Genomic DNA, 27,563 nt, shown 5'->3' on the forward strand with positions numbered 1-27,563 from the left:
TTAACAAAGAGACATAGGGACATATGAATTCCAAATTCATTCACATCAAATTAAATATATAATTTAAGTTAAAAAAATTACTAAACATTTACTTTTTCAATACACTATATATATTAATTTTTTTATTTCATTTTTTTATAATATTTAGAAAATAAAATATATTTTTTAAATTTGGAAAAATATTATTATATAATTTAAAGAAGGAATAAGATACTAGATATAAAGATTTTTTTAACTATTCGATAGGCTTTTATATGTGGCAATATAAAAGCCTATCGAAAACCCAGTTTAATATTTTTTATTAAACAATATTTATTGGCGTGAGAAAAAAAATAATAATACGAATTTAAAAATAATAAATGGAATAAGAATGATAACTGGTTCCCAATCAGTAAGACCCCGTTTACATCTCCAGCTCTCGACACACCTTCGATCACCTCCGCCGACGATTGCAACTTCCATTCCCACCGGATTCCCCAACGCCGTCGACGAGATCGCGGAGGGCGAAGGTGGCGTGAAGAAGAGGTCGATCCTGTTATCTGTTTTTGTTTTTTGTTTTTATTTAAGAAGCTGATCCACCGATCCACGAGGCGGCGCAGGAGCACAAGAATATCCAAGAAGGCCTCGCCAGAGATCGGCAGCGCTGGGTGCGACTCAGTCACGCCACGGCCCGTTCCACGCGAACGCGGGCTCACGGCTCTTCCCCTTCTTGCCTAATGCGCAGCGCACCCGATACCTAGAGTCCCTCCCCCCGCCCCCTATGGATTTCGTCAGCCGCTACGCCACCACCGCCTCCCCGTCAGTAGACCACCATCACCATCCGGCGCCTCATCTGGAGCCATCTCCAGCGCTGGTTGCTGCCCCCGCTGGTCCCGCCGTCCCCGAGGAGCCAGAGTACTTGGCTCGGTACATGGTGGTCAAACACTCGTGGCGCGGCCGGTACAAGCGAATCTTGTGCATTTCCAGCTCCGCCATCATAACGCTGGATCCTACCACGCTGGTTGTCACCAATTCTTACGATGCGCTGGAAGATTTCGAGGGGGCGGCTCCTGTGTCGGGGCGGGGAGATGATATCGGCTCGCAGGAGTTCACCGTTAGCGTACGGACAGATGGGAAGGGGAAGTTCAAGGCTATGAAGTTCTCGTCGAGGTTTAGGGCGAGCGTCCTGACACTGTTGCACCGTCTCAGGTGGGGTAAGTTGGGACCGATCATGGAATTCCCAGTGCTTCATCTACGGAGAAGGACTTCCACATGGGTTCCATATGTAAGTTCGAATTCTTAGCTATATGATCACGGGGAATAGTTAGCTGAATGCTCTATCTTCTGTTTGTGCTTACCCAATATTCAAGGGCGTTACTATGTTGTTTATACTGTCTGATGTAGAGTCATCTTATTACAATTTCTGTTTGACACTTTTAAGACTGCTTCTAAGATTACTCTATCTGCTGTTTGTTCTTGCCCAATACTCAAGGGCGTTACTATGTTGTTTATACTGTCTGATGTAGAGTGATCTTATTACAATTTCTGGTTGACACTTCTAAGACTGCTTCTAACTCAGAATTGTTAGACATTGTTTACATATCTAAAATCCAATGTCCGAGTACAATAATCATATGTTTCTGTTAGATTCTTGATTGGTATTGATTTTCTAAGTGATGATTGTGTTGATTGGGAGGTTACAAAGCTTTATCTTTTTTTTACAGTCTAATAAAACGCTTGCTATGAACCTGGTAAATGTTGGATAGTATTTCTCCTGGTGTCTACCACGACATAGCTTTTTATGCTAACTTGGGCTGCTTGTATCGTGTTGATTTCTAAATGAAGAAACTCAGATTTGTAAAATAATTATAGTTCAACAAAAAAACTTTGTTTCTGCACTATAGAATGTGATAATTGTTTGGCAATCATAGTGTTTCCTTCACATCACTGCAATCTATGTCCTACAGAAATTGAAGGTTACAGCTACTGGCGTTGAAGTTATTGAAGGACAGTCTGGAGATCCTCGGTGGTGTTTGGATTTTAGGGACATGGATTCTCCCCCAATCATACTCCTCACAGACAGTTATGGAAATAGCAGTTCAGATTGGGGAGGGTTTGTTTTATGCCCCCTGTATGGGAGAAAAAGTAAAGCCTTTAGAGCTGCCTCTGGAACTTCTAATTCTGCAATTGTATCATACCTGGTAACACTGTTTCCTACAGAATGCTGTTTCCTCCCATTTCCTTTGGGTCTTTGGTATTGTCAAATATACGATCAATTTTTTTATGGAATTGTGTCTGATATCTTGGCAGACTAAAACTGCAAAAACTACTGTTGGGTTGTCGTTGTCTGTTGACAGTTCTCAGAAGATGACTGTCGTGGATTTTTTAAACAAAAGAGGTAGACTCTTGATAATCCTCTAAACCTCTTGTTTTCTTATTAGCATGTACTTGAAGTCCTTTATATGAACCTTTGAATTTAAAATGAATCTTATCTAGATTACTCAAGGCATGCACATGTAATTAAAATAAAAAATAAAATTGGTTTGTTTTACTCACTAGGGCATGATACAATGTTCAGAGGGCTCATAGCCAGACAATCACAGACCAAGCGTCATTGATTCTGAAACAGATGCACTGTTTTGTTTTGCTATTTGTTTGTATGTTAACGTGCTGCTTTTGTTGGATTGAACAAGTGACTATTTTTTTAAAGAAAATTATAAATGAAAAGACTAATGTTGCAAATTACTTAAGTAGCTCAATTCAATTTACACTTATCTTAGTTGAAAAGGTTGTAAATGAATGGTCCATTCTGCCCTATCTAAATTTCTTACTATCTTCTTCATTAGAAGGGATGTCCAAACAACAATGATATGATAGTTTTCTTTGTTGTATGTGTTTGTATTACAGGTATTGCTTAGATTCATATGCAAAATATTTTGTAGGAAGTTAATGCATTGCTTAAAATGATTAATTTATTAGTTTACTGATAAATATAAATTTTCTTTACATTGATAATTTAATTTATTAATTTCATATATTATATTAATAGATGTAAGCTCATAGATTTTCTGACACATGCTGTTGTTCTACATCATTGTCAATGTAGCTAATATTATTTGTTGAAAAAATATGGACCACATATTGCATACAATATGCATCATGCAGGGGCTCAACCGCATATTGCCTACACATGTCAGGATCATTGGCCAATGATTTGTTGTTGGCCAATGATTTATTGGTACATCTGTTGGAACCATGTGGGTTCTATTTTGTCTTAGTAGATGTGAGTTCATATGTTCTACATCATTGTCAATATACTACATATGCATCTGCCTACAATGTGCATTATGTAAGGGCTCAACCACATATTGCCTTCACATATCAATATATCATGATGGCTAGCAAATGAATTACTGGTTCATCTGTTTGAATCATATGTGTTCTAATTAACCATGCGGGTCTAATTCATTTTTGTTCTATTACTTGAATAAATATACTATTCTGGAGGAGCAAATGACTTTCATGGATTTTAGGATTCCGTACTTTTTGTTTACCTTTGATGGGTTTTTGGGCATTATAATTTGATGAAGGTCCTTTTTTTTCTTCTTGCAATAATGAATAATGAAATCTATTGGAATCATTTTATGATTTGCATCTGTATGTTGCTTTCTCTAGTCCAATAAATAAACATTATCATTGTAGTTTAATTTTTTCAATAGTATACTTGTCTTACAGCAAAGGAGGCAGTTGGAGCAAATGACAACCCTTATGGGGAATGGTCAGTAACAAGGTTGCGTTCTGCTGCAAAGGGCACAGCTAATGTTGAGAGTCCAAATCTTGGAATTGGACCAAAAGGAGGCCTTGGAGAACAAGGGGATTCTGTATCTCGGCAGTTGATTCTCACTAAACTTGCAATTATTGAAAGACGCCCAGATAACTATGAGGTACTTAGATGGCATTGAACTATTTGACATGGCCAACTTATATATCTGCAATGAAATAGTTCCTTGTTTAATTGGGAAGCTAAGTTTAAAAACATATGTATGCAGGTGTTATGCAGATCCCTGCTGCATAACACAAATGTAGTATGTGTGCACATGTGTGGGAGCATATTTAATCCATATTGTAAAACAACTTATAAAATCCATAATTAACATTGTATTTGTATGTCGATTCAATCAATTGGGAAATCACCCTAAAGTTCCTTATTTTTGGTTTTTGCCTGAAAAGACTTTTTTGCCATAAATTACCCACCTAGACCCCCTTTTCTAAATTATCATCAGCCCAATCCTTTTATGGAACCAAGCTTTTAAGTGCCCAAAAGAAAAAGGAAAAGGAAAAACATGATGCATCTTATGATTATTTAGGGCCTCTGATGCGATTTCTAGAATCAAAGTTTAGATAATGATGTGTAAATTTCAGTAGGGTTGACAAATAGTCACAACATGCACTAAGGATACCAAATGTACCTCTAGCATCGCATATCAAGCTTTAGTGCCAAATATTGTTGGATGCTTATAACAGTCACCAGAAATCTGTCATTTGACTATAAATAACATTTTATCGGTCAGATTGACTACAGTTTAGCTCTATTTTGGCACTCAACCAACTTTTGGTTTAATCTTGCTTGAGTACCAAAAGATGTTATTTAATTTTAGGATGCACTACCTTTTTGTTTTCCCTTTTTTGACAGTCAATCAAGTTTTTGCTAAAAAATAATTCTGAACGAGGGTTAGGGGAGGGCATTGGGAGTATCTTAGAATAAGGGCCCTACAAGATAATTTATGCAAAAGGGTTATTCTCGGCGCAAAAATGAAAATTTGATCTTTTTTAGGGCAATCAATGCTTCATTTGGCTATGGGTCTATGGTTGCTCGCCATTACATATAATATAACATGAGTAATGACAATTATCTACCTTAGTTGAATTCTATGTAAATACTAGATAGCCAACAAAAAGTCAAATCAAACAAAATAATGATTTGATTTTGTCTGGTTCTATCCAATGCAGTTTAGATGTACTGGAATTGCATTTGTTTGAGTTGCTGCATAGTGGACTACCTGCAATGCATATAGCCCACCTTCAATAGCCAAATGGATATGGATATCTCCTATTTCATACATAGTTATGGGTCTGCCTGGAATGCTTCTTAAAACCATCTCTATACCTAGTATGATACCTAGAATTCCTTGTTTGAACTATTTGTCTGGATTACAATATTAGCAAATTTGGATTTTGCAGGCTGTCATTATTCGTCCTCTTTCTGTTGTAAGTTCTCTTGTTCGGTTTTCTGAAGAACCACAGATGTTTGCAGTTGAGTTCAGTGATGGATGTCCTGTTCATGTAAGTAATCTTGTTTGGGTGTGTGTTAGAAACTGTAGTTTTACAAACATATATGTTTCTTTTGTAATTTTCTCATATGCTACTTAAATTAGGTCTATGCAAGCACTTCTCGTGACAACTTACTGGCAGCATTGCGTGATGTTCTGCAATCAGAGGTTTGCGGAGTTATTTTTCCACCCAAGTCCTAATTTTTGTCTAATGTGAAAGGATTCTGAAGCTATCAGCTTGCTTTATTTTTTTTGGTCTCTCCACCATGTATCTAGTTTGATCATCTCTTACTAGTTGCTCTTTAAATCTAAGAAAGGAGACTCTACCACATAATCTGATTGATTCTCATCATGCAGAGCCAGAGTCCAGTTCCTATATTGCCAAGATTGACCATGCCTGGTCACCGTATAGATCCTCCTTGTGCTTGTTTTAATCTTCAGACGCGGCTGCTTCCTCTTAGTCAACGGAATCCTGTTTCTGATATGGAAACTGCATCCATGCACTTGAAACATTTAGCTGCAGCTGCAAAAGATGCTGTTGGTGAAGCAGGTACAATCCCTGGCTCAAGAGCTAGGTTATGGCGCAGAATAAGGGAATTTAACGCTTGTATAGCATATAGTGGAGTGCCTCCTAATCTTGAAGTGCCTGAGGTAGTCTTAATGGCATTGATCACAATGCTTCCAGCCACACCAACCCTTCCTCCGGATGCTCCTCCACTTCCCCCTCTGTCTCCCAAAGCAGCAGCTACAATCATTGGGTTCATTGCATGCTTACGAAGGATACTTATATCCAGAGCTGCAGCATCTCATCTTATATCGTTTCCTGCTGCAGTTGCAAGAATAATGGGTTTACTAAGAAATGGGTCAGAAGGTGTAGCAGCTGAAGCAGCCGGATTGGTATCAATGCTTATAGGTGGTGGTCCTGGTGATTCCAGTATATTGGTCGACTCAAAAGGAGAGACACATGCCACTTATATGCATACTAAATCTGTCTTATTCGCACATCAAAATTCTGTGACTGTTCTTGTAAATAGATTAAAACCTGCATCTGTTTCTCCATTGTTCTCCATGTCAGTTGTGGAAGTTCTTGAAGCTATGCTTTGTGAACCACAAGGTGAAACGACTCAGCACACTACTTTTGTTGAATTGCTACGTCAGGTTGCAGGTTTACGTCGTCGCTTGTTTGCATTATTTGGGCACCCTGCAGAAAGTGTGAGAGAGACAGTAGCTGTCATCATGCGTACTATAGCAGAGGAGGATGCAATTGCAGCAGAATCTATGCGTGATGCTGCCTTAAGAGATGGTGCTCTTTTGAGGCACTTGCTGCATGCCTTTTTTATTGTTACTAGGGAGCGCCGTGATGTTAGTCGACAACTTGTAGCACTTTGGGCAGATTCTTATCAACCCGCTCTTGATTTGCTTTCAAGAGTTATTCCTCCTGGGCTTGTTGCTTATTTGCACACACGAATAGATGCTGCTTCTGAAGATCAGAACCAATTAAACGAAGAAGTACCTTTAACGAAGAGAAGACAAAGGCGCATATTTCAGCAGAGGAAATCTAATTTTGGAGGAGCTATTATGCCTCAGGAACCTGGGACGCATTCTTTTCAAAATATTCAAGATGGTGATTCAACTAATGCTTCAGTGGCGACACAAATAAATCTGAAACCTTTCCAAGAATCAAACTTGGGACAGTATTTGGTTTCTCCATTTGCTAACCCTGGCGTAAGCCATCCCAGTGAACTCACATATGGGGTTCAGCATAATGCTGCTTCGGGGATCGTTGATGTTGATCATGTTTATCAAGTACCTACAACACAAAAAATAGATCTGAATGCTTCTATTTCGGTTGATTCTGCAAACTCTGTTGGTTTCATGAATCCTGAATTTGCTGCCCCAGCACAGGTAGTCGTAGAAAACACACCTGTTGGATCAGGTAGGCTGTTATGCAATTGGTATGGATTCTGGAGAGCATTTGGTCTAGATCACAATCGTGCTGATCTAATATGGAATGAACGGACTAGACAAGAGCTTCGTGAGGCTTTGCAAGCAGAAGTTCATAAACTGGATGTTGAAAAGGAGCGAACAGAGGATATTCTTCCTGAAGGTGCTATTCTTGAAGTGAATAATGGACAGGATAATGCACCTAAGATTTCATGGAATTATGCAGAATTTTTAGTGAGCTACCCCAGCTTATCAAAAGAAGTCTGTGTTGGACAGTATTATCTGCGTTTGCTGCTTGAAAGTGGAAGCAGCTGTGGAGCACAAGACTTTCCTTTGCGCGACCCTGTTGCCTTTTTCCGAGCATTGTACCATCGTTTCTTATGTGATGCAGACACTGGGCTTATCGTTGATGGTGCTATTCCTGATGAGTTGGGATCATCAGATGATTGGTGTGATATGGGAAGATTAGATGGTTTTGGTGGAGGAGGAGGTTCTGCTGTTCGAGAGCTTTGTGCAAGGGCAATGTCCATTGTGTATGAACAAAATTACAAAACCATTGGGCATTTTGATGGTACAGCTCACATTACTGTCCTGTTGGACCGAACAGATGATCGAGCATTGAGGCACCGATTACTGTTACTTTTAAAGGTGGTTTCACTAACTCGAGAACACTGTTACTGTACTATATTTAGTCATCAACCGATTTGCTTCCTTAGTTTTTATGAATCTATTTATTCTTTATATGATTATAGAAGAAAAAACCAAAGTTCTTTGACATCCAAGATCCATCAGTATTGCAGGTTCCATTAAAAGTGTGGCATTCATATTTGTTTGCCTTACTAGAATGATAATAGAACAGGTTTACATAGCTTAACTATCGGCTCTACTTCTCTTCTTTTGGAAAAGGATAATGTGTTTAAGTTTTTATGTAATATTCCTTCAAAACTGAATAAAAGTTGAAAATGTATGTATATAAGTTCATAACAGTGGACAGACTACTATAGCATTGGGCTATAGCTGGAAAGTGCGTATTTGGTTCATAATAGTGGACAGACTATTATAGCATTGGGTTATTGCAGGAAAGTAGTATAATTGTTCTGTGGATTGCCTTCTACAGGCCGGAGCCTAAATAAACTTTAAACCTGGTTAGAAAGCGTACTCATGCAAATAAACAAAGAAACACTTGCATTCTTGCAAGAATGAAACAGAAAAATCATATGTTTTTCTAGTTGCTTGACATTCATACAAATAGATACAGATAAAACAAACATAACCTGGAAAGCAAGTTGCACAACATGATAAATGCTACTTCTGAAAAGAAATGTTAACAATCTTTCACCACCCACCAGCTCCTGTCCTGTAGAACCTAAACTAAAAAAACTCAAATAGGATTCTAAGTATAAGTTCATAAACAAAACTGAGTAACCCATTGAATTCCAAAATATCTTAACATCAGATTCATATCATATAAGAAAGATGACTCCTATGTAGAATATCCACATAGGATTTTCTATAGTTGTACTACCCAATGTGTATTTTAAAATTTTTTTAATAAAGAATAGAAACTAATTTCTCAATGAGGTCTCAACTAGGAACTACAACAGTTTATAGAGTTCAAAGGAAGTTAGATTGCAATACAATAGTAATGAAAAAAATCATTTAAATATTAAAATGAGTAATGAGAAAATCAATAAAACGAGACTAGTGAAATTTACATCTATCACTTTTGCTATTTTGTAACCTGAAAAAATTGTTAAACAAGTACGCAACCTAGAATTAATAGCACATCTATGGCTACTTGGTCTTTGGTCAAGTCATGAAAGCAATTCCAACATTTGAAGGTGGTCTAACCATGCCCAACAAACACATGATATGATGCGGTATGTTTGCTAATGATCAATCGAGTTAGAACGACCATGACATCTAATTATGTCTATTGGCCCCTAGGCAAACTAATAAATTTTGACCGTATCTGCTCGTGTAATACAAAGTTTCAAATAATGGTGAAGGCATATATGGGGACAAAATTCAATGTGTTTACCAATTATTTTGATAACATAATCAGGATATGTTTAGAAAAATATTTTTAAATTTACTTCTATAAGATTAATTAACCTAAACAATGCATATGTTTTATTATTATTTTTATTTTTCTAATTTGATATAATTTGTTTTAGTTTGCTTAAGCAATCTACATAAATAAACTTATACATCTACCTAATACAAATTCTAATCAATCAATCTCAAAATCACTATAAAAATACTCATGTTAAAATTAAAGTGTTTAATGCTTGCAACTATATTTGACAATATATTGTTAATAAAAAATTATTACAATTTACAAGTATTGCTTTTCTTTAAGAGAGAGCTTGCTTACAAAATATTTACATTGTACTTGTACCTAAAGTGTTTAACGCTTGCAATTATATCAAACTATATGTTGTTGATTAAAAAAGATTACAAATTGCTTTCCTCTAAGAGAGAATTTACTAAAAAATATTCCCATTATACTCATGCTAAATTGCTCATTGCTTGCTTCATTCTTTTTCGGTATCTCTCCTTGTATCATGGTTAGAGGCAAATTTAATCAAACTTTTTTTGTTTGGTTGAATTTAACTCAATCAATTTGATTTGGACTCATCTGTTAACCAATTGCATATGGGCCCTCACACAAAACATTGCTGCTATTGTATATGCAATGTGCAATGTGCAATGTGGTTCTTCACTGTGGCCAAGTGTATCACTTCCATAACAATGAGTGACAATATTATTGCAGAGATAGGTATAGAATCAGACTACCATCTGCTGGAAAGAATTCTACCAGAAGGCAATCCTTGGACCAAATATGCTGTTATCTATCTATATCCCAATGCTATACTAGTTTGCTGTTATGGACTAAGAATTCCTGTTTATATACTTATATTGTCAGCTTCTTGGGTTTTTTTTTTTTTTGTATTTGTGCCACATTTTGTCCTTTCCAAGTTTCTTTTACTTGGCAAAGCAACGAAATATTGATTTTAATTCTCATTTTATTATGTTTTAATGAAATGAGACAATGAATGAAATCAACTGAAAGAGTAGCTCGCTTGTTAGTGGACGTCTCCACTGATACATGGAGATTGGCTTACATAAAAGATTCTGAAAAATGGTCCAACTCAAATCATCCTCAATGCGTTTGAGCTACCCGTGATAGTTGTACTGGTATTTCATTAGAGTTGTGCATTATATGCAGTAGTCATTAATATGATCTGTGATGCTTGTTTTTGTACTCCAATACTAGGTTTTGAAAGCTAATAGGACTGAGCTTCTAGCTCTCATGTTTGTGAAATTTGTCCTTTCTCTGAATGCTATTTTCTGAGTATGTTTGACCAACTTTTAGCTTTTCCTGCAGGTCTTAATGAAGGATCTATCAAATGTGGAAGCATGTGTTCTAGTGGGTGGTTGTGTTTTAGCTGTTGATCTCCTAACTGCAGCTCATGAGGCTTCTGAGAGGACTTCTATTCCTTTGCAATCCAATCTGATTGCTGCTACTGCTTTTATGGAACCTCTTAAGGAATGGATGTTTATCGACAAGGATGGAGCAAAAGTAGGGCCGATGGAGAAAGATGCAATCAGAAGGTTTTGGTCCAAGAAAAATATTGATTGGACTACCAAGTGTTGGGCTTCTGGCATGGCTGACTGGAAACGTTTGCGTGACATTCGAGAACTGCGTTGGGCACTTGCTGTTCGGGTTCCTGTTTTAACTCCAATTCAGGCAAGTAATTCTATTTTGCTCATGAGAATTAGTGGTTAAGATTCTTGTTTAAACTAACACATCTTGAAACTGTATAGAAGCATGGGGAGCCTTGAACTGTGATATTTTCATCTACATGTTGCAGGCAATGCCAATTTTTCTGGTTTTTTCATGTATGATTTGTGATGAATATGCTATTTGATGCTTACCAAACTAAGTAGTTTATTTGCATCTGCATCTCTTATTTCTTGATATTTATTACATGCAAATTCTGTTTGTGTTGGGATATTGTGTTTGTAACCATTTAGAATTGGCATTTAATGCTTCCATTTTATCCTGATCGTCCTATTATCTATTCCAGCCCATATATGTAGTGAAGTGACTTATTGTTATATTCAAGTGGTTGTTGTTTGTTTCTTAAATACCTTAGAGTTTGGCATGCATGTTTCTAGCAAAAAGTCTGAAGGACAAATCTTCAAGCTGTAGCAATTTTACAACTTAGAGACAGTTTATTGGTGGGAAATAAATTCATCTTGATGACGATATATAGTTTGCTGAAATTTTCTTTATATTCAGGTGGGAGAGGCTGCTTTAGCTATATTGCACAGTATGGTATCTGCACGATCTGATCTTGATGATGCTGGAGAGATTGTGACGCCAACACCAAGGGTGAAGCGAATTTTGTCTAGTCCTCGTTGCCTTCCACATATTGCTCAGGTAATTTCTTAATGCTAGATAGCCAGGCACCACATAGACACTGGTTTTGTCCATTATCTTTTAATGGCATTCTGTGTTATTCATTCATACTTTTATTTGATTCCTTACTGAACTAATAAAATTCTAAATAAAAATATTCAAAGTCAGAAAACCCAACAACAACAATAACAACCAAGCTTTTTCCCACTAGGTGGGGTCGGCTGTATGAATCCTTTTACGCCATTGAGCTCTATCTCCTATTATATCATCATCTATATTTAAATAAATTTTATCTTGTTTTTTTGTTGCTAACCAAGTCTTTTTTGGTCTTACTCTTCCTCGTTTGATATGCATGTTTATCATAGTTTCACATCGCCTAACTGGAGCATTTATTGGTCGTCTAAGTACATGTCCGTACCATCTTAAACGTGTCTCTCGGAGTTTGTCCTCAATAGATGCAACTCCGACTCTCTCTCTCTAATGCTCTCATTCCTTATTTTGTCCATCTTTGTATGTCCACACATCCACCTTAACATCCTCATCTCTGCAACTCTCATTTAGCTCCATATAACATAGTAGGTCTAGCTGCGGTTTTATAGAACTTACCTTTAAGTTTAAGAGGTACTTTACATTAACACACGCCGCTCCCCTCCATTTCACCCATCCCGCTTGTATTCTATGTACGTCTCTCTCAATCCTCCATCATTTTATAAAATGATCCTAAATATTTAAATCTCGGGTTCAACTCGTCCTCTCCTATCTTAACAATTGTTTCATTACTTCAATATTGCTAAATTTAAATTCCATAGTTTAACATTTACTCCTTCACGTGTCTCATCTACCAAAATAATATCATCCGTAAACAACATGCACTATGGTATCGTGTCTTAGATGTGCCTAGTGAGTTTATGCATGATTATTGATTAGTGAAAAAAATAAGGAGTTGATGCTTGATGCAATCTTATCTTTATAGGAAAAACTTCGGTTAATCAGCCTAGAGTCTTTACTCTGATCATTGCATTTTCATACATATACTTAATTATTTCAATATACACACGTTAACACCTTTCTTTTCTAGAACTCTCCATATAATTTCTCTTAGGACTCTATCATAAGCTTTTTCAAAGTCGATGAATACCATATGTAGATCTTGCTTTTGCTCCCGATATTTTTCAATTAATTGTATGAGGAGATGTAAACCCAAATTGATTTTTGGTCACATGGTCTTCTTTCTTAATCTTTTCTATTACTTTTTCCCAAAGTTTCATAGTATAACTCATTAGTTTAATACCCCTATAGTTCTGACAATTTTGTATGTCTCCCTTGTTTTTATATAAGGGAACAAGAGTACTTATTCTCCATTAGACATCTTTTCGTTTCGATATCATATTAAATAATTTTGTAAGCCATTCAATACCTTGTTTCCCTAAGCACTTCCATACCTCTATTGGAATATCATCCGGGCTTACGGCCATTACCGATCATCATGAGCGAAGTTTGAATTAAAATTAAAATTTCTATGCTCATTTGACCTAATTAAATTACCTAAGTTAAGTTGGTCACCTAAACCTTCATTAAAAAGTTGATGAAAATACCTCTTCCACCGCTCTTTTATTTCTCCATCATTTACTAATACCCTATTACATTCATGTTTAATACATTTTATTTGGCTAAGATCTCTTGTTTTCCTTTCTCTCACTTTAGCTATTCTATAAATATCTTTTTCCCCTTCTTTTGTATCCAATTTTTTATATAACTGTTCAAAAGTTTCATTTTTTGCTTCACTCACTACTTTCTTAGCTTCTTTCTTGGCTATTGTATATTTTTTTAAGTTTTCCTCATTCTTACAAATATATAATTTCTTATAAGCTATTAGTTTTTCCTTCACTTTCTCTTGTACTTTCTCATTCCACCACCAAGATTCTTTACTTAGTGGTGCATGTCCCTTTGACTCACCAAGTACACTCTTAGCTACTATTTTCAACTTTGATACCATCTTATTCCATGTTGTATTAGAGTCATCGTATATTTCACCTAATGCTTGTACTTCTACCTTCTTCTTAAATATATTTTGTTTCTCATCCTTTAACTTCTACCACTTAATTCTAGGAATTGTATATATTCTTTCTATTGATACTATGTTTGAGGCTTATATCCAACACTGCTACTCTATGTTGGGTAGTTAAGCTTTCTCCTGGGATGACTTTGCAATCTTTACAAATCTTTCTATCCTTCTTCCTAACCATAAGAAAGTCAATTTGCGATTTATTATTCTCACTTTTGAATGTGACTAAGTGTTCTTCTTTTTGTTTAAAAAACGTATTAGCTAATATAAGGTCATATGCTATTGCAAAATCTAATATAGTTTTCCCTTCCTCATTCCTCGTTCCAAACCCATAACTCCCATGTACTCTCTCATATTCCTCATTTTTCACTCCGACATGCCCATTTAGATCACCTCCTATTAAAATCATTTCATTTGGTGGAATATTTTGTAATATTTCATCTAAGTCCTCCCAAAACCTTGATTTGGTAGCTTCATCTAATCCTACTTGTGGTGCATATACGCTAATTATGTTCATAGTTTCTTTCGCCACTATTATCTTAAGGGCTATAATTCTATCTCCTTTTCTAACTACTCCTACAACTTCATCCTTTAACAAATTATCTACAATGATACCCACTCCATTTCTTGCTTTACTCTTTCCAGTGTACCATAATTTAAAACCCGAGTTCTCTATCATCTTTGCCTTCTCGCCTATCCATTTTGTCTCTTGTACACACAAAATACTAATTTTTCTCCTAATCATCATATCTACTACCTCCATTGATTTACCAGTGAGAGTTTCTATATTCCATGTTCCAAATCTTAGATTATTAGTTTTCCTATCATATTTGTTTTTATCTAACCTATGGTGTGAGAACTTTTGCCTATTTAACACTACACCCAAGTTCTCATGGAGATGTAGCGGTCCTTGCTGAGACGTTACAGTCGGACTATGTAACGCGAACTCTTGCATATTTATCACTACACCCGAGTTCTGGAGATGTAGCGGTCTTTGCCGAGACGTTACAGTCGGCATAACTTACACCAAGTACTAATTACCTTACGTAGAGATGGAGACAAAAAGCTTATGAAGGTTAGAGGGAGTAAATCCAATCTGGAAACAAATTTATGAAGAAAGGTTTGGTCATTTACAAGCTCAACTTACCTTAACAATTTTCCTTTGCTTTTTTCCTACCAAAGAGTTCCATTTAATTTCTTTCTATCATCACACTAACCAAAACTCTTTTGCTGTTGAGAATCTTTAATGACCAAATTCTTGATTATTGGATCATCTTTCTTCCCTTTTTGCTTCTATTCAAAGCTTCAAGTCATGCAAAGTGATTGGTGTAGGTCATCAGAATAAATGACTACATTAATATCTGCATATTGTTCCTTCTTCTGCGTTCATGTCTGTTTCATCATATATATTCAGATGTTTCATAGGATAGGACATTTTTTTCTTAAGTTTGTAAAACAAATATTTCTTGGCCTTTCAAGTCTAGTGTTCTTAGAGATTGAGTTACATTGAGTTTTTCTGTTTTCCTATCTGATAAATGTGTGTGTGTGTGTGTGTGTTGACTACATTAATATCTGCATAGTGTTCCTTCTTCTGCGTTCATGTCTGTTTCATCATATATATTCAGATGTTTCATAGGATAGGACATTTTTTTCTTAAGTTTGTAAAACAAATATTTCTTGGCCTTTTAAGTATAGTGTTCTTAGAGATTGAGTTACATTGAGTTTTTCTGTTTTCCTATCTGATAAATGTGTGTGTGTGTGTGTGTGTGTTGTGGAAGTTTAAAACTAGAGTAGCTGCGTAAATACATACATATTTAAAATATGTGATTGATTATCATATGTAGTTAAAGGGACATCTTTGTTTATCCCCATCAATAGAAGTGGTTTAATTATTTTCTTCTTTTATATCCTATAATACTTTTCTTATACAAGGATGTTTACTTGAGTCTATTAACTGTTTAAATGTAAATATTTGTTTTCTCAAATGTGCTACATAAGCTAGCTATAAGCAAAAATTCATTTGTTTGAGAAATAAATTTCAAGAACACTTTTCTTGTTCAGGTTCCATTTTTTACTACACAATTCACTCAAAAGATCATCCAAGTTTGGTAAATTACCTGACTTCAAGTGAAATGCAAGTTAGTAGAAGCCTTGACTTTAAGTTGACAACTAATTTTCTTTACCAATTGCACTTCTGGGGCATCATTTTGTTATTTTCTTTTTAGTCTGGTAGTTTTCAGGAAGCTAGCTCTAGTTTTCCAAGAGTACATAAGTTTATAGTCGCTTGACTCTTTTTAATATGTAGAAGTTTTAAAAATATCATGTTAAGGCGAACCATCAAACTTGGGCAATTAGTTCCTTATTTAATACATTGTTTTACAAAAAGCCTTATAATAAGATGTTGTGGTCGTTCATGGTTGCAAAGGTTTGTACTAGCTAAACCAATTTCTAGCTTGTTGAAATACCAACTCATGTCTTGAGTTAGTATTGATATAATTAACCTAGTTTTGCTAGATAGAGAGAGAAGAAGCATGTTATATGTGCTTCTTTGGTCAACATGGAAATTTTCTTGTTTAGGGATTGGGTTAGTTGGTTTCACGCTATATGTATGTGTTTATGATTTTAATGTTTCTTAAATTCATATAGCAATTGTCTTTTATAAAATTACAAATTGCTTGTGGTACAGCTAACCTTACTTATGTACGGAGTGTTGGGTTGTTAGAAAAAACACTTACAAAAATTTAGTATAGCAGTTATGAGAATGTTAAGAATGTGCAGAGTTATTAGAAAGGATATAGTAAATCATGGAAGCTCTAGTAAATAGATAAAGCAGGGAGAATTAGTTGTGATTGTATGGACATGTTTGAAGGCGATTGATTCTATAGTTAGAATAGTTTAATCTCTTAGAATGAAGGTGTAGGAGGTAGAGAAAGTTCCAATTAAAGTGTTAGACAAAATACAATACAAAATTATTTTATTGATTTAAATATTACTAGTGAGATAGCCTTGAATAGAGGACAATGGAGGGACAAGAATAATGCAGCTATCCCCAAATTGTTGGGATAAATTATTAAACACAACTTGATGTTGAATTGCTAAAGATGATTAATTTAATTTCCAGTGCTAAAGGTATGTTTTAGTTAGATTGCTTGATTACATTGATTATTTTAGTATATTATATAGTAGACACACACTCACATTTTTTTTTGACTTGTTATGTATATTATTGTTGTTATAATATTAGTTCTATCTATCTTATTTCTCTCTTTCTATATAGATACACATCACCCACATAACCATTTAAAATATCAGACTGCATAAGTTAACTTGAAACACATTTTCTCCACATGCTTTTATGGATAAAACCTTTATTTCATGGTTCTGTGTTCAGTTTGCAGATGGCTAGATATGATAGTTTGTTTTTGTTGAAGGTAGCATTGACATGCAAATAAGGATTTACAATTGAGCAAATGCTGATATTATTATTTTTTTCTGAAATCACTTAGGCTATTCTTATGGGTGAACCAAGCATTGTTGAAGCAGCTGCTTCCTTGCTCAAGGCTATTGTGACTAGAAATCCCAAGGCAATGGTTCGATTGTACAGCACTGGTGCCTTTTATTTTGCTCTAGCTTATCCTGGATCAAATCTTCATTCAATTGCACACCTCTTTTCTGTGACGCATATCCACCAAGCATTTCATGGTGGAGAAGAGGCGGCAGTATCCTCATCGTTGCCCCTAGCAAAAAGAAGTGTACTGGGTGGGCTTCTTCCAGAATCCTTGTTATATGTACTGGAGCGAAGTGGACCAGCAGCTTTTGCGGCAGCAATGATATCTGATTCTGATACTCCAGAAATTATATGGACACATAAGATGCGAGCAGAAAACCTAATCCAACAGGTCAACCATATGAACTTCATGTTTATTGTATAACTTGATTTGCTTGACATTGTTTTCTTTGCCTTTCCTCTATGTTTCCAGGTTTTGCAGCATCTTGGAGATTTTCCACAGAAGTTATCACAGCATTGTCATTCTTTGTATGATTATGCCCCTATGCCCCCAGTAACTTACCCAGAATTAAAAGATGAAATGTGGTGCCATCGTTATTACCTCAAAAACTTGTGTGATGAGATTAGATTTCCCAAATGGCTCATTGTTGAGCATATTGAATTTTTGCAATCACTGCTGGTTATGTGGCGTGAGGAATTAACTCGACGTCCAATGGATCTTTCAGAAGAAGCGGCATGCAAAATATTAGAGATCTCCATGGATGACATTGTCATTGATAAGAACAGAAAATCTTTAGAGACTGCAAATGGTAATTTGGGCACATCAAGTCAGATTGAAAACATAGATGAAGAAAAGCTTAAACGGCAATATCGAAAATTAGCAATAAAGTATCATCCTGACAAAAACCCTGAAGGGAGGGAGAAATTTGTTGCTGTGCAAAAGGCTTATGAAAGGTTGCAGGTACATGAGTTTTACCAGATCCGTCTATATACTTTCTTATAGCTTGTCCATCATATTAGAAGTGCTATAGTAAGTCTATTTCAGGAAGTGTTTATTCTGGAATATACACAAAAACAAGATTACTGAGATGTTGATGTCTCTGGCTTTGTGATGTAGTATTTTTCTATTAACAAGAAAAAAAATTCATGTGAGAAATTTATGTTCCATAGTTTTTGAAATCTGTATAAATTGATACTAATAATTGGTATCTTGTCCTTGTAATAGTATGGAGTTTATAAATGAAATATAGGTAGTTGTATGCTTATATTAGATTATGTTAATTGAAAAGGTTAAAGCACTTGAATGGATTTCTAATGCAATTGTCCTAGAATTCTAGATGTGGAATCAATGCAAGAATGCTGAGAATCAGTGGTTTGGATTATTCTATGATAGGAAGAAGTAACAGATGTTTACTTGATGCTTGTAGGCAGCCATGCAAGGATTGCAAGGTCCACAACTTTGGAGGTTGTTACTTTTGTTGAAAGGGCAGTGTATCCTGTACAGACGATATGGTGATGTCTTGGAGCCATTTAAGTACGCTGGTTATCCTATGTTGCTCAACGCTGTTACCATTGATAAGGATGATAACAATTTTCTCTCATCAGAAAGGGCCCCTCTACTTATTGCAGCTTCTGAGCTGATTTGGCTGACGTAATTTATCTAATTCTGTGTCTTTTATTCTCATCTACATCTATCTTCTTCTGTTTTTTGCTCTTAAGATTATTTCAATCTGAACATCAGGTGTGCATCATCTTCACTAAATGGTGAAGAGCTTATCAGAGATGGTGGTATTCCCCTCTTAGCGACCCTTCTTTCCCGTTGCATGTGTGTTGTTCAACCCACAACACCTACAAATGAACCATCTGCCATCATTGTTACAAATATAATGCGCACCTTTTCTGTCGTGAGTCAGTTTGAAATGGCAAAGGCTGAAATGCTTAAAGTTGGAGGTGTTATACAAGATATCGTGCACAGTACTGAACTAGAATTTGCTTCAGCAGCTGTCGATGCAGCTCTCCAGACTTCAGCTCATTTATGTGGATCATCTAGATCACAGGATGCTTTACTTTCTGCTGGCCTATTGTGGTATTATTTCATTCAAAGTTCCTTCTATTCATTTCATTGAATTAGTGGAAGTAATGTTAATATTTTAAGTTTGTCCAATTTCATTCTCGGAATAAGTTGATGAGTTATTGACACCCCCATGAAGTAAGATTTAGTGGTAGCGATAGATTTTTATTTTAATTCATGGAATCAATTCTTCATTTTTCAGGTATCTATTACCACTTCTTCTACAGTATGATTCTACAGCAGAAGAGAATGCTTTGAACGAGGCTCATGGTGTTGGTTCTAGTATTCAGATTGCTAAAAATATCCATGCAGTACTCGCAAGTCAGGCCTTATCAAAACTATGCGGTGTTTCTGAAGATGGAGTGCCAACCCCATGTAATGATTTAGCTGCTAATGCACTCAAGGGTTTACTTACACCTAAGCTCGCTAACATGCTTAAAAGTCAGGAACCTAGGGATCTCCTGTTAAATTTAAACGCAAATTTGGAAACTCCAGAGGTAAATTTTCTTAACGCTCTAACTTTCTTTGCATCTTTAATTTAATTGAATCTGTGATCCTAATACAAGTTCGAGTATCTAGTAAACTGGTTCCACAACTTTTTACAATATTTTTTATTGAAGAATTGGTTACCTTGAAATATTTTACTCTCTTATATTGTTGAAAATGTATTTAATCTAATAATCATTGATAATGTTGTCAGTATTGAGTGAAGCTGACTTCTGCTCGTACTCTAGTTCCGCATGAGATAGTGTAGGGAGTTTTCAAGTGCTTATGCAAGGGGGCACACCCTCCAAACTGAGTTGCCAGTTTTTGGGGCAAGTCATTCTAGGCTGGATATGCTTCTCCCTCATCAACATGGTATCTTGCCTACAGTTGATTTGCTCAAGAATGAAGGGCATTTTGCACATTAGTCTAATTGACCTCTGCTCAAACTTTAATCTCACATAGGATGTTTAAGTTCAGGTCTCCCTCTTTGGCTAGTCATTTTTGGCTAAACGGGGGTTTTGCTCCTTTCAGCAGAGTGTCTCATTCCTTTTTCTTTTCTTTCTTTTTTCCATCTACAGAAAAGCCCAGTAGGTCTAAATATTTTTATAATACAAAATGTTTCAAGTAGGACATCTTTTTCTAGATTAAAGCTTGCTTTATATATATATATATATATAGAGAGAGAGAGAGAGAGAGAGAGAGGGTTGTTATCCTACTTACCTTATGGTGCTCACCTTGTGAGCATCATGTGTAATTTTTTTTTTAAATTTCTTTAGCTTAAATACTATAACCTAAATTATGAACCCTAAGCTCTAAAAAAAAATATACATGGTGCACATGAGGTACATCAAACATGTTCTTACTTTATATGGAAGATTATTTAGACCCAAATGATGCATCAAAGTGTTGGGTAGTCAGAAAAATTACATATACAACAAACTGTAGTGTAGCATAGATGGATTGTTTACTTGTTAGAAAAGTAAAATAAATAACATTACTATTTGCGAGTAATTTAGTTTCAATAGAGGATACATTCAGAGAACAATAATAAGTGTTGGGTTCTAACTATTTGGAATCAACCACATGGATCTTATAATGCCCATATTTTCTAATATAGTTTCACTAAGCAATATTTGCTATTTCTTCATCCCTCACATCTTTGATTCTAATTGGTTCAGCTTGGTTAACTATATAATGTATGCATCTTCAGACATGTCCATACATTGTAAGTTACACCTTTAAGTTATATATACATATATATAATGTATGTATGTATAGAGATGTGATATGCTGGGCACCTCCTGTGAGCACCCAGCATGCGACAGAGGGGGGCAGTGGGGCCCACGTAGGGGTGCCCCCCTGTCGCATATGCTGGGCATGCATGGTAGGCGCCCAGCATATCACATCTCTGTATGTATAATATGTATAAATATATATATAGTGACTCTACCTTTTCAATATCCTTTCCTCTGCTATACTGACTTCTTTGTACGTTTGGTTTTATCATTGCCCAACATAAGACAATATAATCAATCATTTGAAACACTTATGAAGATTTACTTTCCATCAACTTAATTATTATATAATGTCTTTTGACTTTTCATATCTTCAGTTTTAGTTCTACTTAAATTTAAATATTTAATTTCTATAGCTTCTCATGTTCAAATGATCCCATAAAAGAAATTGTATGGATTGATTCAAGGTTATTACAGCAACATGTGTTATTTTTGCCTCATTATTGAGTTAAATGGATGGATGAAGTCTGTCTAGCCAAAATCAAATAGTTGGGGCTTATCAATTGTCATAATTTTTGCTTCCTTGGATTAGCTTGAGGCAATAGTTTGACTGGGTAGATTGTGTCTAAATGAATGGTTCAGGACAGGGAGCCACTAGTTTGCTTGGCATGCTGGGGACTACACTAATAGAAAGGTCATAGATTCTACTGTTAGATTAGCATTAGGACAGGGAGCCACTAACTGATCCGAGGAAATATTGAATGTTTGGTGAGTAAACTATCTCAGATTCACCAGACACAACATCTCATTGTTATTGTGATCAACCAATTTTAAAAGAACCCACATCATGACTAATGCATAACAACCCTAAGAATCCAGAAAGCTATTTTGTTTCGTGATTGAGGTTATCTCTACATCTGGATATTTTGTTTTTTTGGGGAGGTAATCCAATTTCTTAGAAGAGCAAGAAATAAATTGTTGTTGCTAGATCATGTGCAAAGTTCAGAGTATAGAGGCATGCCCTTAATAGCATGTGAACTTATCTGGTTAAACAATTGACGATGGAGTCATTGTATGCACCTACAAAACCAATGAAGCTTTATCTCACCAATTCTGCTCCTATGAGCGTAACTTGGAACCTAGTGTTTTATGAAAGAATAAAACAAAGATTGATTGTGATTTCATCTTAGAAAAGGTGTAGTTAGAGGAAATCACCACTTCATTTGTCAATTTTAAGAGAGCCTAAAGTAGAATACATCTATAAAAGTTGAGGTTCTACAATATTTTCAAACTACGCGCGCACACATTGATAGTTAGAAGGGTAGATTGATTGTCATTTCATCTGAGAAAAGGTGTAGTTAGAGGAAATCACCACTTCATTTGTCAATTTTAAGAGTGCCTAAAGTTGAATACATCTGTAAAAGTTGAGGTTCTACAATAGTTTTAAACTATGCGCGCGAGAGAAGGGTAGAAGGAGGCTACCTAGAGCATCCTATTAGAAATAATTCCCTTTTCTTCCATAACGTTAAACAAAACCACAGCAAACTACCATCCATATATTTTCAGTAAATCAATCATAAATAATAAATGTAGAGATTTAACTGATACCATACACTCATTCAACTAGGTAATGCCAAATCGACTTGTTTAGGAATGTCAGAAGAATTGCTTTTATGCTATCTTCATAATTAACTAGATTAAAGGAAAAAAATATGTTTCAGACCTCTGAATTAGTTAAGTTTATTTGGTGATTTATTTTGAGTCAGATTTTTTTATTGGTATTATAACTGCTCTTAGTTCTCCTGCCATCATATAAAACACATGCTATTTGCCATTGCTATTTGTTATCATTTATTTCCTTTGAGTTTCATAACTGTCGGTATGTTTTATGGTTAATAAATATATACAACACCTCTTGCAGATTATTTGGAACTCTTCCACTCGAGCTGAATTGCTCAAGTTTGTGGATGAACAGCGGGCTAATCAAGGCCCTGATGGTTCATATGATTTGTCAGAAACACAATCTTTCACTTATGAAGCTCTATCAAATGAGCTCCATGTTGGCAATGTTTACTTGAGGATCTACAATAATCAGCCGGACTATGATATAGGTGAACCGGAGCCTTTTTCTGTTTCTCTTCTGAAATTTATATCAGAACTGGTGCATAATCTCAAGGAATCAGATGTACCTGCTGATTGTAAAGTAGATAATAATTCTTCATCTCCTGAGCCATCTGAGCATCAAAATGATACAATGAATATGATAGCTAATGAAGGTAAAGCAGATGCATTGAACATTGATGAAAGGAGAGGGAAACCTGAAGTAATAATGAACCTTCAAACTGGGTTGACGTCTCTTCAGGTATGGGTACACCAAGTGACATGTTGAAGCATTTGAGCTATTCGATATATATTAGTTACCATTTTCTTCTTGCTGCAGAATTTACTGACAAGCAAACCTGGTTTGGCTTCCATGTTTTCTACCAAAGAAAAGCTTGCACCTCTGTTTGAATGCGTCACTGTTGATATTCCACTTAAAAGCAATATTCCTCAAATATGTCTTACAGTGCTTCTGCTTTTAACAACTCATGCTCCTTGCCTGGAAGCTATGGTTGCAGAAAGGGCTAATGCAATTCTTTTATTACAGCTACTCCACAAAAGTCCTGCTTGCAGGGTAGGGGCTCTTGCTGTCCTCTATTCTTTGGCAAGCACTCCTGAGCTTGCCTGGGCTGTAGCAAAGTATGGTGGAGTTGTGTACATTCTTGAACTTATCTTGCCAAAGCGTGGTAAGATCCTATCCCCATCTCTCCTCACCACCACCACCCTACATTTTTATTACTGAGAACATTTTTTTTCTACATGACATTCATCTATTTTTTCTCTTTTTCTTATCAGCGGGAATCACAATCATCCTTGTATTACTGAGAACATTTTTTTTTTTCTAAATGACACTAATCTTTATTGAAGGGGAGCCTTGGCGCAACGGTAAAGTTGTTGCCATGTGACCAAAAGGTCACGGGTTCGAATCCTGGAAACAGCCTCTTGCAAAAAGCAGGGTAAGGCTGCGTAGATCCTTCCCCGGGACCCCGCATGGTGGGAGCTTCGTGCACCGGGCTGCCTTTTTTTTAAATGACACTAATCTTGATTATACTTGCCACTAGCATTGCATGAATTCAAAGTACAATTATTGGTGTGATGCAAAAAATGTGAAATCTAAGAATTGATGTAGTGACACTCGGGTGGAAAGTTTTTCTGGATTAGTGCATGCTTCCTTTCACATTCTTCCTCATAGACACCCTCATTTTCTGACCACCATTTGTGCTATTTTACATATTATCCTTTTAAATTTGAAATATTTTGTCTAGGAGATGACATGAAAATGTTATACGACTATAAGAAGGTGGATAAAGATACTGTTACTTCTGAAATAAATCTGTCTGCTAAAATGCTATGTTACTCAGGGTCAAGTATGAGTATTTGACATGCGTGTGGATCTAAGTGTCTGCTAAAATATAAGTGTGACACATCCATCTTTAAAAATTTTAAGACGTCTCAACTATTAAATGTCAACTCACGCCGTGGGCGTCAGACATGGGATGGAGGGGCTAAATGAAGAGTCCCAGTATTAGGGCTAAAATGTACTATTATTGTCAGTCCAATAATGCTTTTTGTGATGTAAGAGTATTTCATTTTTATTTTTCATCATCCACAAATATCTCAATATAGAGGAAATGCTCTATGAGCACTGTTTTTTGGATAACATTGGAGAGATAATCATATACACCCACGCTTGATACTTGGCTATTTATGGTGCAAGAGTTGCCATGTCTCTTGAGACATTTTACCTGAACTTTTCATCAATCTAGATTTCTTGCAGAGCATCAGTCTTTATCTGTTATTTGAATGGTAGGTCTTGGAATCCTCAGATGTGCAAATTTATGTTGCAATAACTATGTATATTTCTGATGGTAGTTTCATTTTTTCCAGAAGAAATTCCTTTCCAGCAAAGAGCCGCGGCTGCATCCTTGTTGAGCAAGCTTGTTGGACAGCCAATGCATGGCCCTAGAGTAGCTATAACACTAGCAAGGTTTCTACCAGATGGCTTAGTATCATGTATCAGGGATGGACCTGGTGAAGCAATAATTTCGGCTCTTGAACAAACAACAGAAACACCTGAGCTTGTGTGGACACCAGGTATGGCGGCTTCTCTTTCTGCACAATTGTCAACTATGGCATCAGATCTCTACCAGGATCAAATGAAAGGCTGCCTTGACGATTGGGATGTTCCTGAGCAGGCATCAGGCCAACAGGCCATCAGAGAACCTCAGGTAACCATAAAGTTCATGTATTCTATTGGTTTCCAGTTATAATTATGTTTTACGTGGATGCAGGTTGGTGGTATTTATGTAAATATATTCTTGAAAGATCCTAAGTTTCCTTTGAGAAACCCAAAGAGATTCCTGGAAGGACTATTGGATCAGTATATTTCCTCAATTGCTGCCTTCCATTATGACCCAAGATCTGTTGATCGTAAACTTCCTACAACACTGTCTGATGCAATCCTCTCATTACTACGCGTACACCCTGCCCTTGCAGACCATGTCGGTTATCTTGGATACGTTCCGAAATTAGTTGCTGCCATGGAGCATGAAGGAAGCCGAAAAAAGATGGCACCTATAGAGTTGAATAATAGCAATGATGGTTATGAAGAAACAGATAGACAAACAGACTCCAGTGGTCGGACTCTTCAAGAAAATATACGCCATGGTTGTTTATGGATACTGCACCAGTTGGCAACTAGTACAACTTGTGCAGAAGCTATGGCGACTACTAGTGTTGGGACCCCTCAGGTACAGAATGTAAATGCATGCTAATAGCTAGGCTGCTCATAAGCATTGATGAACTAACTAACTAACATGAAACACATTATTTATTATGGTTGATAGTTGTTATCTATTTTATTGTGCTTTATATTCCCTTCAATTTCCATTTTTTAATTCGTAATTCTAGCCTTCTGGGATAACTATTTCACAAAGTTTATGAAATATCAAAATTTTATTTGCAATATATACACACTTTTTGTTAGGCCTTGTATCTAGATAGGCATAGTTCCTACTTCCTACAACGTTCTTGGATCACTACTGTATATTTACAACACGTTGTCATCTTTGATATATTAAAACCCCTCCTTTAACTGAGGAAAGATATTCATTAAGATCTGGTAGACATTTAGCACTCCCATTTTTATTCTTTTCTTTGTTAGTATGTATAGCTGATTGTTTGGCAAATGTTGAGAAGCGCGGTCAATCAGTGAAACCTGTTGGTTTAAACAACTAAATATTCTTTGTTTCTACATGATTAGTTAGAGACATTTCCAGTTGGAATATACTCATGAAAAAAATTAGTTTTTCACAAGATTTCTTGCTTTTTGCAATACTTAAGGTTTGTTTTACATTTTATTTTAAACCTTTTTTTTTGCAGAATTGCAACTTTCCTAATAGGTATATAGTGCATTTCTGCTGTTTGTTTATTGATTTTTTAATCCTTTTTTTCTTTAAGGTTGTGCCTTTGCTCATGAAAGCAATTGGATGGCAAAACTGTGGTTTAGTAGCTTTGGAAACATTAAAGCGTGTCGTTGTTGCTGGAAATCGTGCTCGAGATTCTCTAGTCGCACAGGCACTGAAGTAAGTTTCAGCAAAATTAGTTACATTTTCCTCTTCTTTCTGTAAGGGCTGCATTAACATCAACCAACATGATTCAGCTAGAGCAAGCTTTCTTCCATGATATAGAAATGAGTACTAATAAATCAGTGAATGCATTTCAATTGGGTTACTCTGTATAAACTTTGTCAGGTTTACTTCTGGAATATTTTTTTCATCTAAATGCGATGGAAAACTAGCTGATTGGTCTTTCTTTTGGCTGCACACTGGAGTTATATAATTGTTTCTTTTAGTAATTGTCGATATAGCCTTTTGAAATACCACCAACTCCAATAATATCTTCCTTAGACAATGTTACAGATGTAATCTTATACAGATAATGCATATAATGCCAAATTGTGTGCCAAGACAGGCATTCAAAAGCCAAAGAATTGTAAAACTACAATATTAAGTAATCTTTCTAGTACATTTCATATTTTCTATACTGTTGTATAAGTCAAAAGAATGTTTTTAAATTAAAATTATAATCCTTCAGTTTGATTCTAGTGTTTTTTTCGTTGCACATTTGTTTTTCACATTAAGATCCCAAACAGTTGGGAAAAACATGGCTTGTGTTATGATAATGGCATTTGATTTTCACAAATGTTACATAATGAAGGCTCACTACTAGAGGCCAGACAATATTTTCAACAAATAACTGGACAAACTCATCCATTTGTTTGCTTGATTACTTTGTTTATCAGATTGTTCAGGAACCTGCTCAAATGACATTATCTGTTATCTGAACATAGGATGGAAGATGTCGATATGAATTACTATTATGTGATGTACCTTTAATATGTTGTCTTTTTTTTTT

The 27,563-nt window shown here is 35.8% G+C and overlaps 1 protein-coding gene across 1 annotated transcript in view; it reads left to right on the top strand.

Annotated features, from left to right (window-relative positions):
* The first annotated feature begins 381 nt into the window (after window positions 1-381).
* Window positions 382-27,563, top strand: part of LOC121995941 (dnaJ homolog subfamily C GRV2-like) — a 33,728-nt gene continuing 6,546 nt past the window's right edge. Inside the window, exons 1-20 of the mRNA XM_042549724.1 lie at window positions 382-525; window positions 600-1,264; window positions 1,947-2,180; window positions 2,290-2,377; window positions 3,715-3,923; window positions 5,221-5,322; window positions 5,415-5,477; window positions 5,667-7,901; window positions 10,645-11,007; window positions 11,563-11,703; window positions 17,254-17,646; window positions 17,728-18,216; window positions 18,683-18,906; window positions 18,997-19,341; window positions 19,529-19,823; window positions 22,969-23,409; window positions 23,488-23,833; window positions 25,035-25,375; window positions 25,439-25,897; window positions 26,607-26,731. Of these exons, the coding sequence (XP_042405658.1) occupies window positions 761-1,264; window positions 1,947-2,180; window positions 2,290-2,377; window positions 3,715-3,923; window positions 5,221-5,322; window positions 5,415-5,477; window positions 5,667-7,901; window positions 10,645-11,007; window positions 11,563-11,703; window positions 17,254-17,646; window positions 17,728-18,216; window positions 18,683-18,906; window positions 18,997-19,341; window positions 19,529-19,823; window positions 22,969-23,409; window positions 23,488-23,833; window positions 25,035-25,375; window positions 25,439-25,897; window positions 26,607-26,731 (7,397 nt within the window). The 5' untranslated portion in view covers window positions 382-525; window positions 600-760. The remainder of the gene's footprint in view (window positions 526-599; window positions 1,265-1,946; window positions 2,181-2,289; window positions 2,378-3,714; window positions 3,924-5,220; window positions 5,323-5,414; window positions 5,478-5,666; window positions 7,902-10,644; window positions 11,008-11,562; window positions 11,704-17,253; window positions 17,647-17,727; window positions 18,217-18,682; window positions 18,907-18,996; window positions 19,342-19,528; window positions 19,824-22,968; window positions 23,410-23,487; window positions 23,834-25,034; window positions 25,376-25,438; window positions 25,898-26,606; window positions 26,732-27,563) is intronic.

This window comes from Zingiber officinale, chromosome 6A (assembly GCF_018446385.1).
Source record: "Zingiber officinale cultivar Zhangliang chromosome 6A, Zo_v1.1, whole genome shotgun sequence".
Classification (NCBI taxonomy): domain Eukaryota; kingdom Viridiplantae; phylum Streptophyta; class Magnoliopsida; order Zingiberales; family Zingiberaceae; genus Zingiber; species Zingiber officinale.